General features: G+C 49.8%; 4 protein-coding genes across 4 annotated transcripts; 2 read left to right on the forward strand and 2 right to left on the reverse strand.

The window, feature by feature from the left end:
• Positions 1-3,926: 3,926 nt before the first annotated feature.
• On the forward strand, positions 3,927-5,309 carry Z518_01852 (peptidyl-prolyl cis-trans isomerase D; the record flags this gene model as incomplete). Its single annotated transcript, XM_013418881.1, has 5 exons — positions 3,927-3,942; positions 3,995-4,066; positions 4,179-4,265; positions 4,321-4,488; positions 4,540-5,309. 5 exons carry the CDS (start codon positions 3,927-3,929, stop codon positions 5,307-5,309), a joined length of 1,113 nt encoding a protein of 370 aa, XP_013274335.1.
• A 1,537-nt stretch (positions 5,310-6,846) lies between these two features.
• On the forward strand, positions 6,847-7,729 carry Z518_01853 (uncharacterized protein; the record flags this gene model as incomplete). The annotated part of the gene is made up of 2 exons (XM_013418882.1): positions 6,847-7,460; positions 7,567-7,729. The coding sequence occupies 2 exons, from the start codon at positions 6,847-6,849 to the stop codon at positions 7,727-7,729; spliced, it is 777 nt and encodes a 258-aa protein (XP_013274336.1).
• Positions 7,730-7,940: 211 nt separating this feature from the next.
• Positions 7,941-8,339, reverse strand: Z518_01854 (uncharacterized protein; the record flags this gene model as incomplete). Its single annotated transcript, XM_013418883.1, has 1 exon — positions 7,941-8,339. The coding sequence occupies one exon, from the start codon at positions 8,337-8,339 to the stop codon at positions 7,941-7,943; it is 399 nt and encodes a 132-aa protein (XP_013274337.1).
• A 237-nt stretch (positions 8,340-8,576) lies between these two features.
• Z518_01855 (uncharacterized protein) lies at positions 8,577-11,156 on the reverse strand (the record flags this gene model as incomplete). Its single annotated transcript, XM_013418884.1, has 1 exon — positions 8,577-11,156. One exon carries the CDS (start codon positions 11,154-11,156, stop codon positions 8,577-8,579), a length of 2,580 nt encoding a protein of 859 aa, XP_013274338.1.
• Between the last annotated feature and the right edge of the window lie 3,152 nt (positions 11,157-14,308).

A 14,308-nucleotide genomic window follows, 5' to 3' on the forward strand; every position in this document is an offset into this window, starting at 1 on the left:
TCGCCACTGGAATATGCCTGCCGCGGGAACTATTCGGGTACTAATATGCAGGTACAGTTGCAGGTATTATCCGATCAGCCCAGAGAATGTCTTATTAATTCTTTTTCGAATTCGGTTACCTGCTATCGAGCACGTGTGATGTGGACATCTGGATATCGATGAACTGCCGGTAAGCATTCTAGGCTACAAACCAAGCAAAGTCTCTTTCGTTGTCCACATTCTCTTCTACTCCTCTCATCGCCCTAGCCATATCATCCAGAGATGTGGACGACTTATGTCCAGACCGCAACACAGCGCAAGCAAACGCACCACATTTCCCATCTCAGTCCCAAACTCACCCCTGTTCAATTGGATTCCTCCCCTCCAACTCAAGCAGGCCTTGCCAACGTACCGATAGAATCTCACTGTGCCAGCCACCCCACAGAGGCATAAAATAATTCTTCTGTGCGAAACTTGTCCTCTTTCCCCCGCTTTCCATTACTCCTCGGAAAGCTCTCCGCTTAGTCTGGTGACGATACGGAGATAGCGTATTCATGGATGCTGTTGGCCTATGTGTATTAAGTACATACTCTATACGCTAAGCCGTGGCTGCCATTCTGTCAAGTCTAGATTGCAGAGCACAGATCACCCACATGCACACGGGGCATGGACGTGTGCGCTTGGAAAATTCCTCGCCCCAGGCAGAGTCTATTGACATGCTTGACAATCGGGCGTCAAGTGTGCTAGTCCCCCGATCCCTGAAAACACGCGCCTCAGCTCGCGGTGTCCGTGCTAGACGTCACGAGGGGTAAAGGCGGAAGTGGTAAACCACCGCCCGTGCAGACACCATCAAGACTAGCATATGTCAAGCAGCATTTTGGTATCCGATATACCGACAACATAGATCAACGCGACGGGACAACTGACCGACTCTTCCATGGTTCTTTTGAACGGCAGCAAAGGCGAGGCTGAATCAAGAATTCAAGAGTCGATAGTCTTTGTCGATCTTCGTGTCCTTTCACTTCTCTTCTCTTCTCTTCCGAAGGCGGAAATACTGTATCAAACTTGTCAGGGGGAGGTACATATGTACTATGATGGAAGAAAAGGAGAGAACAAGGGAAATCGAAATAGAGAACGAGGACACCGTCGATGCTAACCTTCATGTTCACTAACAAGTCTCTTTCTCTGCACGTCGCCGAAGTGGTGACTGACTTGCCTCCGACAACAAGGTTGAACAGCAGCAGGGTGTCCAGTCTGGAGAGAACATGCAGGGCGAATCTGTTTTGTAGGAAACTGAGTCACATAGTTTGTTCTCGTCAATCGCATTGCGGCACAGGAGTAACACCCCGTCCGAGCTTGCCGCCACCCTTTTTTCTCCTGTATGACTGCCCGCCGTCCTCGGTTCTCTGCTCTTGTTCGTCATTCGACCTCTGGTTGTTTTGTGTGATGGTGCTACGGTGGGTTGAAAATTTCGTCCTGGTCATGAATATGAGTTTCCAAGGTTAGAGATGAAACGTTCTTCTCCTGGACTGCATAGGCTTCACGGATATTTTTCCAACCCCCCTCCCTTGAATTATTCAAGACTTCATCCTATGATCATGTCGTATCGCTGCGGTTGATCGAGTCCTCGTGTCATACTGTAAAGCAATTGGTGGTATGGGTAGACGCATACATACTCGGTCCCAGACCTCAACGTGTGATTTGTCCTACATACCCGTGTCTACCTTAGCAGGGATCTTCGCCGCAGGCAATCGGCTTGCTTGTCGCTGCATCTACGGTCTTGCGCCGCTTCACCCTGCTCAGTCACACGATCTCAGCAGGAGAATGACGTGTTAACCCGGACTCCTACCACGGCGTCTTTTCCAGCCTTTGTCTAGCCTTTTGGCTCAACCTATCTTAGACTAGGCTAAACCGAAACTGCATGTGTCGGCGAACTGAAAACAAAGTTGCGGTCAATATCGGCACGTGATGTGGACTGAATGCAAGGAGGACGTCTTCACCAGGCCGTCCCTACCCACTTGACGCTACCGTTGCCGCTACATGGATCAAGCTCGAGCTTTCATGTCGACCAGGTCATTGTAGTCAAGGTGGTGGCAAATGAACTGTCACGGTAAGCCAAGGGATGTCTTTGAATGTGGTATCCCTGGACGTCTTTGAATGTAGTATTCCTGGATGTCTTCGAATGTGGTATTCTTGGATGTCTTTTGGACCGAGCTAACTCTTGCTATCGTCCACCAGTGCAAAGATTGCGCTAAACACTCAGGATTGGAAGGTTCACAAATGGTGTGTGTCGCAAACATTCCGCTTCAAAGTTCGGCATAGCTAAGAAGGGCCGGGTCTGTTCCAACCCGAACATGGAATCGATGAAGCGAGCAGACTTTTTAGGTATCAAAAACGGCATACAGGCGATTACTTACTGGGGCTGAGTCGGAGATATGTATAGTTAGTCTTTATCAAAGATCTGGAACGTAGCTGGAATTAAAGTCTGGACTTCCGTAGCAGTCTGAGGATGTGGGTGCGGGATCAGGCTGATGGTGAAAGGGCGAAAGAGCAAAGGGAAGGTTGAGTGGTCGGAGGTCAACAGCGAATCGAAATCCAGATTAGACAACTTCCTTGCCAATTGTGAAACGGAAAGATACATTTCACTTGGCCGATGGTTTCTGCTAACTGCAACGCAATAGGAAGTGGGATATTGACGAGATCGTTTTGGACTTTGGACCAACCAAATTCAACAACATCGACAAGTGAAAACGTCGTCCACTGTCTCATGATTTGCTCAGGAACAATTGCCACGCTCGAGTGTGCTGTCCGATGACGTGGCCGATCTGTTCTTGGTGACAATGTCATCTCGGACGGACGTCGTTGCTGAATTGAACTTCTTCTGAATCAGGTGACCGTATAGACAAGTCCTTATTAAGACAGATTTCCAAACTTTGGATCTGGTAAGCTCCCGCCCAAAAATTGAGATGAAAAACATCCCAACTATGCCTCGCTTTGTGGAAGAGTGATGGAACTTGACTGGTGGGTTAGGCCTCCCTAAAAATGCGATTACAATCCCGCCACGCGGCCTGCTCTACCTCGAAATTGTGCTCGTCCTTCATATGTCGGGGATCTGCATATCAGGTGCCATCCAATCTGACAGTGATTGTCTGTAAGGTGATGCGTAGTCCGAGCATCCGCAATTGAATTGCGGATTTATGAACAGGTTCAGGTTCGATCCAATGGAAGTCGGCCGGAATATTGGCAAGGTGATCAATTCGCTAGATCGGTAACAGTCTCGGAAGACGGGGTTGAAACTGGCCAGTATTAACTGAGTCTTGCAAGGCATCCTCTAGAATTCTCGCCGTCATTAGTGTGTGGCTCAGCGCAGTCAACATGTATTTTCGACCATTCTGAAGGTCGATCATATGGGAGAGAAGAGGGTTCACAGAATTGTAATCAGGGTCGACGCAGATTTCGAAGCTCGAGCACTCATACCAGGGAAAGCTAGACAGCCGTGCGATATCGAGGGACCGGTCCTTCAAGCGTAGATGTATAAGGAGAAGAAGGAGAGGGGGGAAGGGGGGAAATCACATCTTGAATGGGAGGCCGATGCTGCACCTGATATGTGTCTGGAATTCGTGTAGGCCGCAACGAGGAGAGGAGAAGGGCCGCAGCAGGTTACATAACTCGTCAAACCTTCCTCCTACGTTGGCTGGCTGAGCCCCCGCTATTTGGTCCCCTCAGGCACCCTCGGCTTATGATTGGTAGGCAGGCCGGGGCCTAACTAAAAGGAACCCTTCGAACATTCAAGAAAGTTTTGTGCGCATCCACCATCAACACCATTGACCAGTTCCACCACTTTGACCTCCACAAACACTTCGACTCCTCCTCCTTCAGAATCAAGTACCTCTCTGCTTTCATTTCGTTTTCCTCGAGTTAAGTTTACAACAATCTCCGTGTCCACCATGGCGTCGCAAAATGGTAAGCCTTGACATATTTGATTGGCAACATCATAGCCTGACCACCCTTTTAGGAAGACCCCGGGTCTATTTCGACATTACCATCGGCGGTCGGAAGGAGGGTCGGATCGTCTTTGAACTTGTAGGTGTGCGCCATTTCCTCAGATATTTTCAGAGCTGACCGAACGTACAGTACAACGACGGTATCCCTCCCGTTGCTCACTGGACCGTCCTCCCCCGGCTAACTTTGACTCTCAGTCGTACCCAAGACCGCCGAGAACTTCCGTGCTCTGTGTACTGGTGAGAAAGGCATGGGAAAAGCGGGAAAGCCTCTGAGCTACAAAGGTAGAAAATTACACACCATGCGGTGCCGACCGAGAGAGGTACTAAACGGACGCAGGTTCCATTTTCCACCGAGTAATCAAGTCTTTCATGATTCAAGGTGGTGATTTTACCAATTTCAACGGCACTGGAGGGGAATCGATCTACGGCGAGAAGTTTGATGACGAAAACTTCGAACTGAAGCATGACCGTCCTTTCTTGTTGTCCATGGCCAATTCGGGACCGGGTAAGGAACATGCCCTCTTCCCTCGGTATGAAGCTGACTTCGGGTTTCTAGGCACCAATGGCTCCCAGTTTTTCATCACCACCGTACCCACTCCTCATCTCGATGGCAAGCACGTCGTGTTCGGCGAAGTCATCAATGGCAAAAACATTGTCCGCAAAATTGAAAACCTCCCTACTCAATCAGACAAACCGTCCACCGGTGATGTGATAGTTGCCGACTGCGGACAACTTGAAGGGGAGGGCTATAGTACCGCCACTCAAAAAGCGGCCGACGCCACCGGCGACCCTTATGAAGATTTCCCGGACGATCAAGGCGAAGGGCTGAAGGGTGAGCAGTACTACCAAATCGCGCTGGATCTCAAGGAATTCGGAAACAAAGCATTCAAAGCGGGTGATGTGGAGACAGGGATTGAAAAGTACCAGAAAGGCCTGAGATATCTCAACGAGTACCCAGCGGCCAACGAAACGGACCCCAAAGACCTGCAAAACAACATGGATCATCTGAGATTCACCCTCCACAGCAATTCCGCCCTCCTGGCCAACAAAGCCAAACGGTATGATGAAGCTCAGAAGTGGGCCACTTTTGGCATTGATGCCACCCCCAAAGATGCAAAGGACACGGACAAGGCGAAAGCGTATTTCCGACGAGCGCAGGCTCGAGTGGCTCTCAAAGACTTGGAAGAAGCGTTGAAAGATTACGGACAAGCGGCCCAATTGGCTCCGGAGGATGCCGCAATTAAGAATGAATTGGCCAAAACCAAGAAAACTCTGGCAGACAGCATCCGCAAGGAAAAGGAAAGTTACAAGAAGTTCTTCAGTTGAAAGTCAAGCCCTGCAGGGCGTGGTGGATACCGTCAACCATTCTACTCTACTTTCATTTGACGTGGCATTTACTGGCGTAGCTTTCTAACTTCAAGGATTTCTCTTGGATGCTCATGGAAGCGAGGCGTTGATCCTGTCATGGAAGGAGTGGTAGGATGCTGATTGAAGGGGCTGAGGGAGGTGCATTTTGAGACGGTCAAGTCCTTTTCCCTGTAGAAGGATAACATCACGATACCGATGATGCATAGATGAGATGAGCCTCGTACGGCAAGTGAACGTGAAAAGTCTTGTTCAAATGCGATCAAGCAGTGCATATCAACTTTTCAAGATTTCTGCAGCCTTTTCTCCTTCTCCTCCTCCCTTTTTGACCTGCTTTCAGCCTCGTATCGAATAGGCAACATCCCAAAGAAACCTTTCAGCCTTATGGTAGCCAAAGTTGGAAATATACCTGGGAAGTTGTTGTGGTGAGTAAATAAGGCTCGCTCTTCCAGACTCCGAATTGGGGCTGAATGGAAACGCGACCAAGCTGACAAAAAGAGCATTTCGTACTATGCGGTCGAGAAGCTCGTTAAAGCGTTCACATTGTCTCGTGACAAGAGTTGTCCTCAACGGCCCTGCCATTAACTTTGTATCATGGACTCGCAAGACAAACGCATTCGTCTTAATAATTCCCCTTCAACAGAATTCTTACACCCTTTTTTTGGAACCTCAATACGATGGCAAGCGGTATGCTGGCCTCGACCGAACGAGTAAATTTGATGTTAGTTCCAGGCCAAGCGAGACTTGCAATCCTGTGTCGGGACCGGAGCGGCCTCGTCAGGAAACACCAAAGCGGTCTGTCTTAGCAAATGATTGCTATCCAAGCTTTGAATTCATACTGCTTTGGCCGAAGCAGGAATTGATAGCAGTAAGACCCCGAGTCACTGCCAACATGCATGTGAAAACGATCTGGCGAGTGTTTGAGAGGCTTAATGAGATGATTCAAGAGCGCTATGCAGATGTGCTGCAATTGACTCTTGAATCGAAAGCATTCCAATATGACTTTATGTTTTCAAGCTGGGCGTGGCGGCCGTATCTTTTCTTGTGCTCTGACAAACCTGGGATTTCAATCAAGCCCTGCGCCACATGTCACAATAGTGAGTTCAATAAGTAGCCTTTGTTGGGGTCAACTGAAACATTTCTATTAGGCAGCGCGGTAGGGAATTCCAAGCAAGCCAACGAAAGACCGAAGAACTCGAAACAAAATGGCATTCAATCAGAACGGAGAAGGCAGACCTTGAAAACGCTCAGGTTAATTCACAAGGCTGGGAATTCTTCCCCTTTTCTCTCTTCTCCCCCCACCTCCACCCACGGAATTGATCCCGGAAATTGTTCCGCCACTAAAGAGAAAACAGTCTGCGGAGAAGACGCGCAAATGGACGTCTGAAATCAATGCTGAATAAAATCTTTGACTGTTCCCTATCAATCCTCGGCACTTTCCTCTCTCATTCTTCTTCCTCCAATCCGTTTTCTAAATTTCTACGAGCAGCCTCTCACAATGACAGCCAAAGTCGCCCTCGTCACCGCCTCCAGTGCCGGCCTAGGGGCTGCTACCGTGAAAGCCCTCGCCTCCCACTTCCGGGTGGTGGTCAATTACAATTCACGCCTCGAAAAGGCCGAGCAAGTGATGAAAGAAGCCTCGAACATCCCTCCCCTTTACAAATCTTCGGGCCCCCGCTTCCACGCCATCAAAGCCGACATCTCCCAGCGCAGTGAGATCCAGCGCCTCGTCTCGGAGACGGTGGCTACGATGGGACGCCTGGATGTCGTGGTCAGCAACGGCGGCTGGACACGACTAACCAATTTCTTCGACCTGGAACAGCAAGTCAACGAGGACGATTGGGACCGTTGCTTCAATCTCAACGTCAAGAGCCACTTGTGGCTTCTATACGCAGCCAAACCGCATCTAGAAAAGATCGCCGACGAAGTCAGTGGTCTGGGCGGCGCCTTTGTCACCGTCGCCAGTCTCGCAGGCGTGCGGCCCAGTGGGAGTAGCTTGCCATATGCCGTGACGAAGGCGGCGGAAATCCATCTCACGAAGGGTCTGGCGTTGATTTGTGGAAGTAAGGTTAGGTGTAATAGTGTCAGTCCTGGATTGATGTTGACGGAGTGGTAAGTCTTGGTGACATGTTTTATTTTCGACACTTGAGAGAAGTCCATCCCTGTGTTTCAATTAGGGGTTCGATGAAGAGAAGTATCGCTGACACGGCCCGAACAGGGGCAATCAATTCCCAGAATCCAAAATCAAAGCGACGACTGAAAAATCGGCACTGAAATCTCTAGCTACCCCGGACGATGTCGCCGAGCAAATCAAGACCCTCGTTCTCAGCAAATCCATAACCGGTCAGAATATCGTGATGGATTGCGGTATTGCAATTTAAATTTTAAAAAAGATCTCTCCTCAGCATGTCCAGACTCACCTCCTCCTCCTCATTTGGTCACTGTCCTTGCCGTTGACTTCATCGAATCAAAACAAAGCAAAATAACGTCAATATCCATGATCTGGGTCAAAACTGTTGAAATGCTCACTTCTCGACCTCTTCTTGCCGAAGAATCCTTTCGTTTCGCCTTTACCTCCTGTTTCCCGATTCTTCAACTACCGCTGCTCTCACCCTTCGAGGACCGTCTCATCAAAACCTCCGCCTTCTTCTCCACTCTCTCCTGCTCCAAAACCTCCAGGACATCCCTTTTCAATTGGACGATTTTCCGATGATGCGCTCTTAGTTCGTGGATGGCGTTGAGACAGCTTTGAATCGATGCCACGACATCTTTGGCGACAAGACGAATTGCATCTTCATCTCCGCCGGCTTTGGCTTCGGGCTCGGGGACAGAAGCGGAGGCGTTCAGAACCCAGAATCGGAGGATGTCAGTGACGGTGATGGTGTCGGCTGCCAGACCAAGATTACGGTTGTGGAGTTGTTGGCTGCATTTGTTGAGCTCGAGGATGATGGCTTGCAGTAATTCGATCGGAATATCGATAGAATATTGCATGCTTGCGTTTTGTTGGTCGTGATGGCCGGTAGAAATCAGATGGTTCGAAATGATATGCTAGATGATTTGGGGATTCGTCATGGAAAAGTTCGCCATGTTGCGTTAAGATGCGGTTCTCTTATAGATCGAATGTTGGTAGACGATGAAACAGGACGTTTGAATCATGGTCATATTGTTGCAAACGGTTCTCCTTTGGCTAGTGATCCTTGATCAAACACTCTCGTAAGTCCTGTCGACTCAGTCATCGAGCGCAGAAGTCCCCATGTTCAAACGACCCAGAGTCTCCAACGCAACCTTACAGCCTCGCTTGACCACTTCTCTGTCAGCTTTAGCCACCAAATCCGACTTCCACACATTTTTCTTGATGAAGAACTGCAATCTCTTGAGAATCTGCGGCGTCTCGACCACGCGCTCAAACACTCGGGCCAATGAATTTTCTTTATCCTTCGCCTCCGTCATGACCATGATGAACAACAACTCGACAAACATCATCGTTCGCTCTTTGACATAAGCCAGATCCAGGACTTTTAGCACGCCAACCGTTTCTGCTCCGTCGAGAATCAGATGCGCAAACAACCGTGCTAGATTGGCGATTTCGCTGATTTCCACCACATTCTGCTCGTCTTGCTCATCGTATTCGTCCTCCAGATCTGGATTCTCGCCCAATCGCCGGAAGAAGCCCCATAGCGCGAATTGGAAGGCTTTGCGCATTCTCTTGTCGAGGCAAAGTTTCTTCGCCACAAGTGTATAGTAGTGATTATATGGCTTCTCCCCGGCGGCACAACGGAGAAGGACTTTGGGAATCTCTTGCTCCTGAGATCGCTTGAGACGGAGCTTGAGCACTCTCATGTACGCATCTTGATAGTCGACAGCCGATAGGAGTGCGACAAAGATTGACCGTCTCACGTCGGTGTTCATGCCATATTGTCGAGCGAGGGCAAGGAGATCGATCGAATCCGCATCATCGTCGAGCAGTGGGGCATTTCGAGCGGATGTATTAATAAATTCATCCGCCGCCGCCGTTGTTGTCGTTGTTGGCTCGTTCCCTTTCCATCTGGCTCCCACAAGCCACCACCTCCCCTTTTGGTCGCTACTTTTGATGTCGTCAAGACTTATTCTTAATGGCTCGGAGGCTTTGAGGTTGCGACTATTCAATGACCCGAGTACTTTTCTCATGCGTGTGATGTGCTCGCTGGAGACTCCGGTGTTACTCGTGGCGGCTCTCATTTTATTGTTTTTCAAATCCGTGATCGTCTCAATCATGAATTTGGTCCGGACACTCATCTGCTCTCCTGCGGAGTTCATGTGCGCTACTTCCTTTTGCATCAATTGTACAACAGCTTTGAGTGAAGATGGATCGTCTTGTCTGAGCTGAGGACCACAATCTCGAACCAGTCGAAGTAATAGTTCTGTGTTGTTTTCGCTCAGTTTCGCCAGCAAGAGGCGGATATGGTCGAAGATGATGACGCTGCCAACGATGTGGAACGTAAAGAAATGGGACAGGAGGCTGATCAAATTCAGTGCTTCTTTTCCAGTAGAAGTGTCGTGGTGATATTGCTCAAAGCGATCAACGAGTTGCGAAAGTGCTTCTGCCCCAAAGTCAACGCCGACAACTTTGTAGACTGCAGCCGTGAACGCCGCGTGGAGAATGACAAATGTATTCTGGAGTGTTGATTTGTTTGAGAAGAGCGTCAGGAGCAGATCGATGAGCACGGAAGTAACATCTTGTCTAGGGTTCGATTGGTAGATCTTTTCGATCTCGCCCAAAATTGAGACTAGGTTGGCTTCAGACAGTTTGTTTAAGTGGCCTTGTATTTGTCGTTTCAATTTCCCCAATGATGGCGCTTCCGAATTCGGCGCTTTTCTCAATGACGGAGGGATGTACTTTGCCGGAGGTGTTTCTGAAGATACCGGAGCGATATAGGGATTCTCTCGCACTCTCCTGGGTTGAGCCGGTGAAGCTTCTTCTTCAGTCTCAAAGCCCTCGAAGTCATCTCCGTCGTCCGGTCCGAAGTCGTCATCGGCACTGTTTTCTTCGTCGAGGCCGTCTTCTCGATCCACCTCGGATAAATCGTCTTCACTATCGGCCTCCTCGTCGTTCAGACTATCAAGGTCTTCTCCGACGCTCTCTTCATCTAGATCGAACGCATCCTCTTCGTCGCCTTCTTCATTCCCAATAGAGACCTTCCTTCTCTTCCTCTCTAACCACTCTTTGCCCTCGTTCTTTCGTTTCGTTCCCCGGTCCTGCTCTTGGAGACCGTCCAGTAAATCATCCAACCCGTCATCCGCAAAAGGTTTGGACAATTTGTTTTTCTTCAATCCAAGCTTTTTCTCGAGGGTGCTAATTTCGGCATCATCCTGCGCAGCACGCTCTTTGTATGCACGCGAATTGGCGTCCAGAACGAGACCTGGGGAGGTTGGACGAGAACTGGGCAGAGACGACGTCTCGGACAACGACGTTGATGGATGCCTCGGCCTCTTCAGTATTGATTTCGGTTTTGGTTCGCCTGTTCTGACATCCATCTTCGCCGCACTCCTTTCTGCAAGCCGGGGACGAGAAGGGTTTTCGCCCTTGTCGTCTTCTTCGAGCTCTTCCTCCGTAGATCCATCTTCATCAACATCGAGAATGTTCCGAAATTTTGAGCCCCTTTTATTTTGTCTTTTCTCTTGCCTCTTTGTCTTGCGCTCCTCCTTCCTATTCTTCACTGTTCCATACTGTCTTCGAACACCTGGTCGCTTCGATTCTAGACCGAGCTCTTTCCGTAATGCAAACGGCAACTTCACGCCGTTCTGGGGCTTCGCATTCTGCCGCGGCATTTATATCCACACTCCAAGTGGGAACAAACGCATACTTTGTCTGACTGTCGAAGTTGATCCCAATTGTGTACTGGAACAAAACTGCGTCACAAATTATTTTGACCTGCGGACTTAACCGGCGATAACCGATACACCAGTGCGCCTCCGACGTTGCCTATCTTGGCTTGGTGTGTCACGTGTGTTGCGTCACTCCCGCGGTGTTTCCTGGCTTGGCGTGTCGCGTTCGCTGTGTCACTCCCGCTTGGGATCCCTCAACCTTTTTGCTCATTCAACGGACTGAACACTCTTCTCCTCTCAATAGAATCGATCAAGGCATATTCTCATCTCCTGGTTCATCAGCTCTGCCGCCGCTGTTGCCTGTCGCTCCTCCTCACTACCTCCTCCCTACTTCCCCCCGAGGCCTCTCCTCCTCGCCTCTCTTCTCGTCACGTCCAGCTATTCTAGGTAGCATCACGATGAGCACCCCTTCAGAACCGAACCCAGGGCACACCGGGTCAGACTTTCAAGCCGCCCAAGCAGAGCCCGTTATACCGAAAGAGGAGCGAGAAGATATAAGCCCGTGGGAGCTGCACCACTGGCTTTGGGAAAACTACCCGAAAGAGTACGAAGAGAGGCTAAACGATATGACTAAGAAAGAGCTACAGGGCTGGCTGAAGAAAAACTATCTAGAATAGTATAAACAGCTATTCCCGAATCTGGCTAAGGAGGAGACAAACACTAACAGTCCCGCCTTCCACGTACTGACCTCCCCTCAGAAAAGAGCTATCTTCCGTGCCTTGCAAAAAGATTGGAACAATGCCTATTTTCCGCACTCTCTAATTGCGCTACGGGACCTTATTCGGCGATACTAGCTACTCGATGTGAGCAAGTATTACGCAAAGACCTTGGTATTCGTTCAGAGCAGCAGTAGAGGCAAATCAAGATTAGCGGATGCTTTCGGCCAACTCTGTCCCATGATCAACTTCATTCTTCGTGAGCCTGGAACTTCCGGCTTTCCACCTCCTGATAAAGAGATACTGTCATTCCTGCGCGAGAAGCGGCCAGACAACATCCCCGGGCCCACCAGCCAGCAGGTGACATCTACTGATTTTCTGGGGAGGAGAGCGATCGTAGCGTGGAATCATACTCTCGCTGCAGCATTGCTCCAAGCCAGTTTCGAGATATGTAAATTGCTAATGCCTTTGTCACCAAAGTCTCGCTAATTCGATCCTGTCAGTCAATATCTGGGTGGAGAGCAAGCCCTTTAGCGAGATGACTCTAGAAAAGCTTGCAGGTGACAGGCACGCAGAGATGGCACCGCTTGCACCAGCTACCGATGCTAACGACACTCAGAACTAACGCTCCGAGATGCGTATCGAGTTCTGCGAATCGGTAGCTAAGAGAGCTCGGGCTATCGCCAGCGATTTGATTTTCAGTCCGGCCTGGGTCGAGAAGTTCGACGATGACCGCTCCTCAAGCATTCGTCGTCAATTCGAAATAGCGTGGACAGGACCCCTCGATCCCTTGACCGGCCTCCTCAATGCTGCCGAAAACCTGATCAAAAATATTCAGCAATGCCGGAACGTAAGTGACACTAACTCACTCTTGGTAATCGTGGGCGTCAAGTTTGATAGAAAAGGGATTCTCTGGTGAACCACGCACCGGACTCTATGTGGCGCTCAATCGAGTCATCAGTTGCCTGAAGAAGTTTCGTATGTGGTCTTTCTTCCTCTCAACACAATCTCTCATCGGACACCTTGTACCGCCGAACAATATCATCCGAACTGGCGATTACCCTCGCGACCCTTCCGCTCGTGTCAGTCTTACAGAGCCCGCCGAACTGATGCGCTTTCCCCCATTTGTGAGTCTCCAGCTCGACATCGAGGACCGACGAAGGATGCAGAATCCAATACTGAGGAAAGAGGAGCTCGTCAAGTCGTTAAAGAGGTTTGCGGACCTCGAGCACATGGCTCTATTCGGTAGGCCTCTCTGGTACGCACATATATGTCAGAAACAGAATATGATCGACGTGGCCAAATTGAAGCTTCTAGGCGGCCAGCAACGATCCAAATTACAATCCACTCGACCCGAACCACGTCTCTGCTGCGCTATCCTTTCGTCTCTCTTTGGATGTCTGCCGGCAGAACCCCGCCACTCTCTCCCTCACAAGGGAGGCGGTGAATTCGTTTATGAGAGTGGTCATATCTATGGACCACGAGACGGGAATGATGGACACAACGACGCCATCTGAGCCAGTCTTAGCAAAGGCAGCAATGGAGCATCTCTGCATCGAAGGCCGCTGGTCGTTGAGCATTTCCACGCTCTGTATGGTGCTTCTTGAGAAAGGATTGATCGAAAAGGGGCGCAAAGGAGAACTCTATGCTCGATTAGTGTTGATCCTTGCACACGACTGGGTTATCGACCCTACATCTACGCGCCCTTCCCAACCGCATGAGATCGCCGCCGTTCGCAAATAGATTACCGCGGGACTCAAACTGACGAAGTCCAACGGCGAACTTTGAAATGACACCAATATTCAGCAATCGAACCGGGCCAAGTCTGAACACTATCGAAACTTAACGAATATATACAGCTTCATGATTCACGATAATAATTTTCTCGAGGAGGCGACAGTAAGGAAGGGTGTCGTGTATAAGGCCGGTAGTTTCCTAAAGCAAAATTTCATAGCTGGTGAGGAGATGCAGCAGTCTGACCCAGTGTGACAAAATTACCACGCCATTCGGACTGGAACACCTGTAACACCAAGCCAAACCATGAAGCCGACAAGGACAGCGAGGTCGGATGGAGACGCAGCTTGATCGATGGCGTAGAGCATTCTGTCACCTCGGTCGTCTCCCAGATTGACTTGCCTTCCCATGCACCACATAACCATCTCTGGGGACCAGAAACAGTCCCCTTTCAGAAACAGTGAGGGATCCGTCCAACTCCTCGAAAGCGACGGGCGCCTTTGACTACACTACCCTGACCATGACGCCTCGAGGACCTGGAGGGACGGTCCCTCTGGATTTCCTCACACTGCCACACAGAGAGGACCTTGTCCGACCTTCGCAAAATCGACTCAAACTGCGTCAATCAATCAATCAATTAGACCTCTCTCAGCTACAGATTGAAGCCGGTGAGAGGTCGAGGCGAAATTCGCGCTTCTGTTTCTG

The sequence above is a fragment of the Rhinocladiella mackenziei genome (assembly GCF_000835555.1).
Source record: "Rhinocladiella mackenziei CBS 650.93 unplaced genomic scaffold supercont1.2, whole genome shotgun sequence".
Classification (NCBI taxonomy): Eukaryota; Fungi; Ascomycota; class Eurotiomycetes; order Chaetothyriales; family Herpotrichiellaceae; genus Rhinocladiella; species Rhinocladiella mackenziei.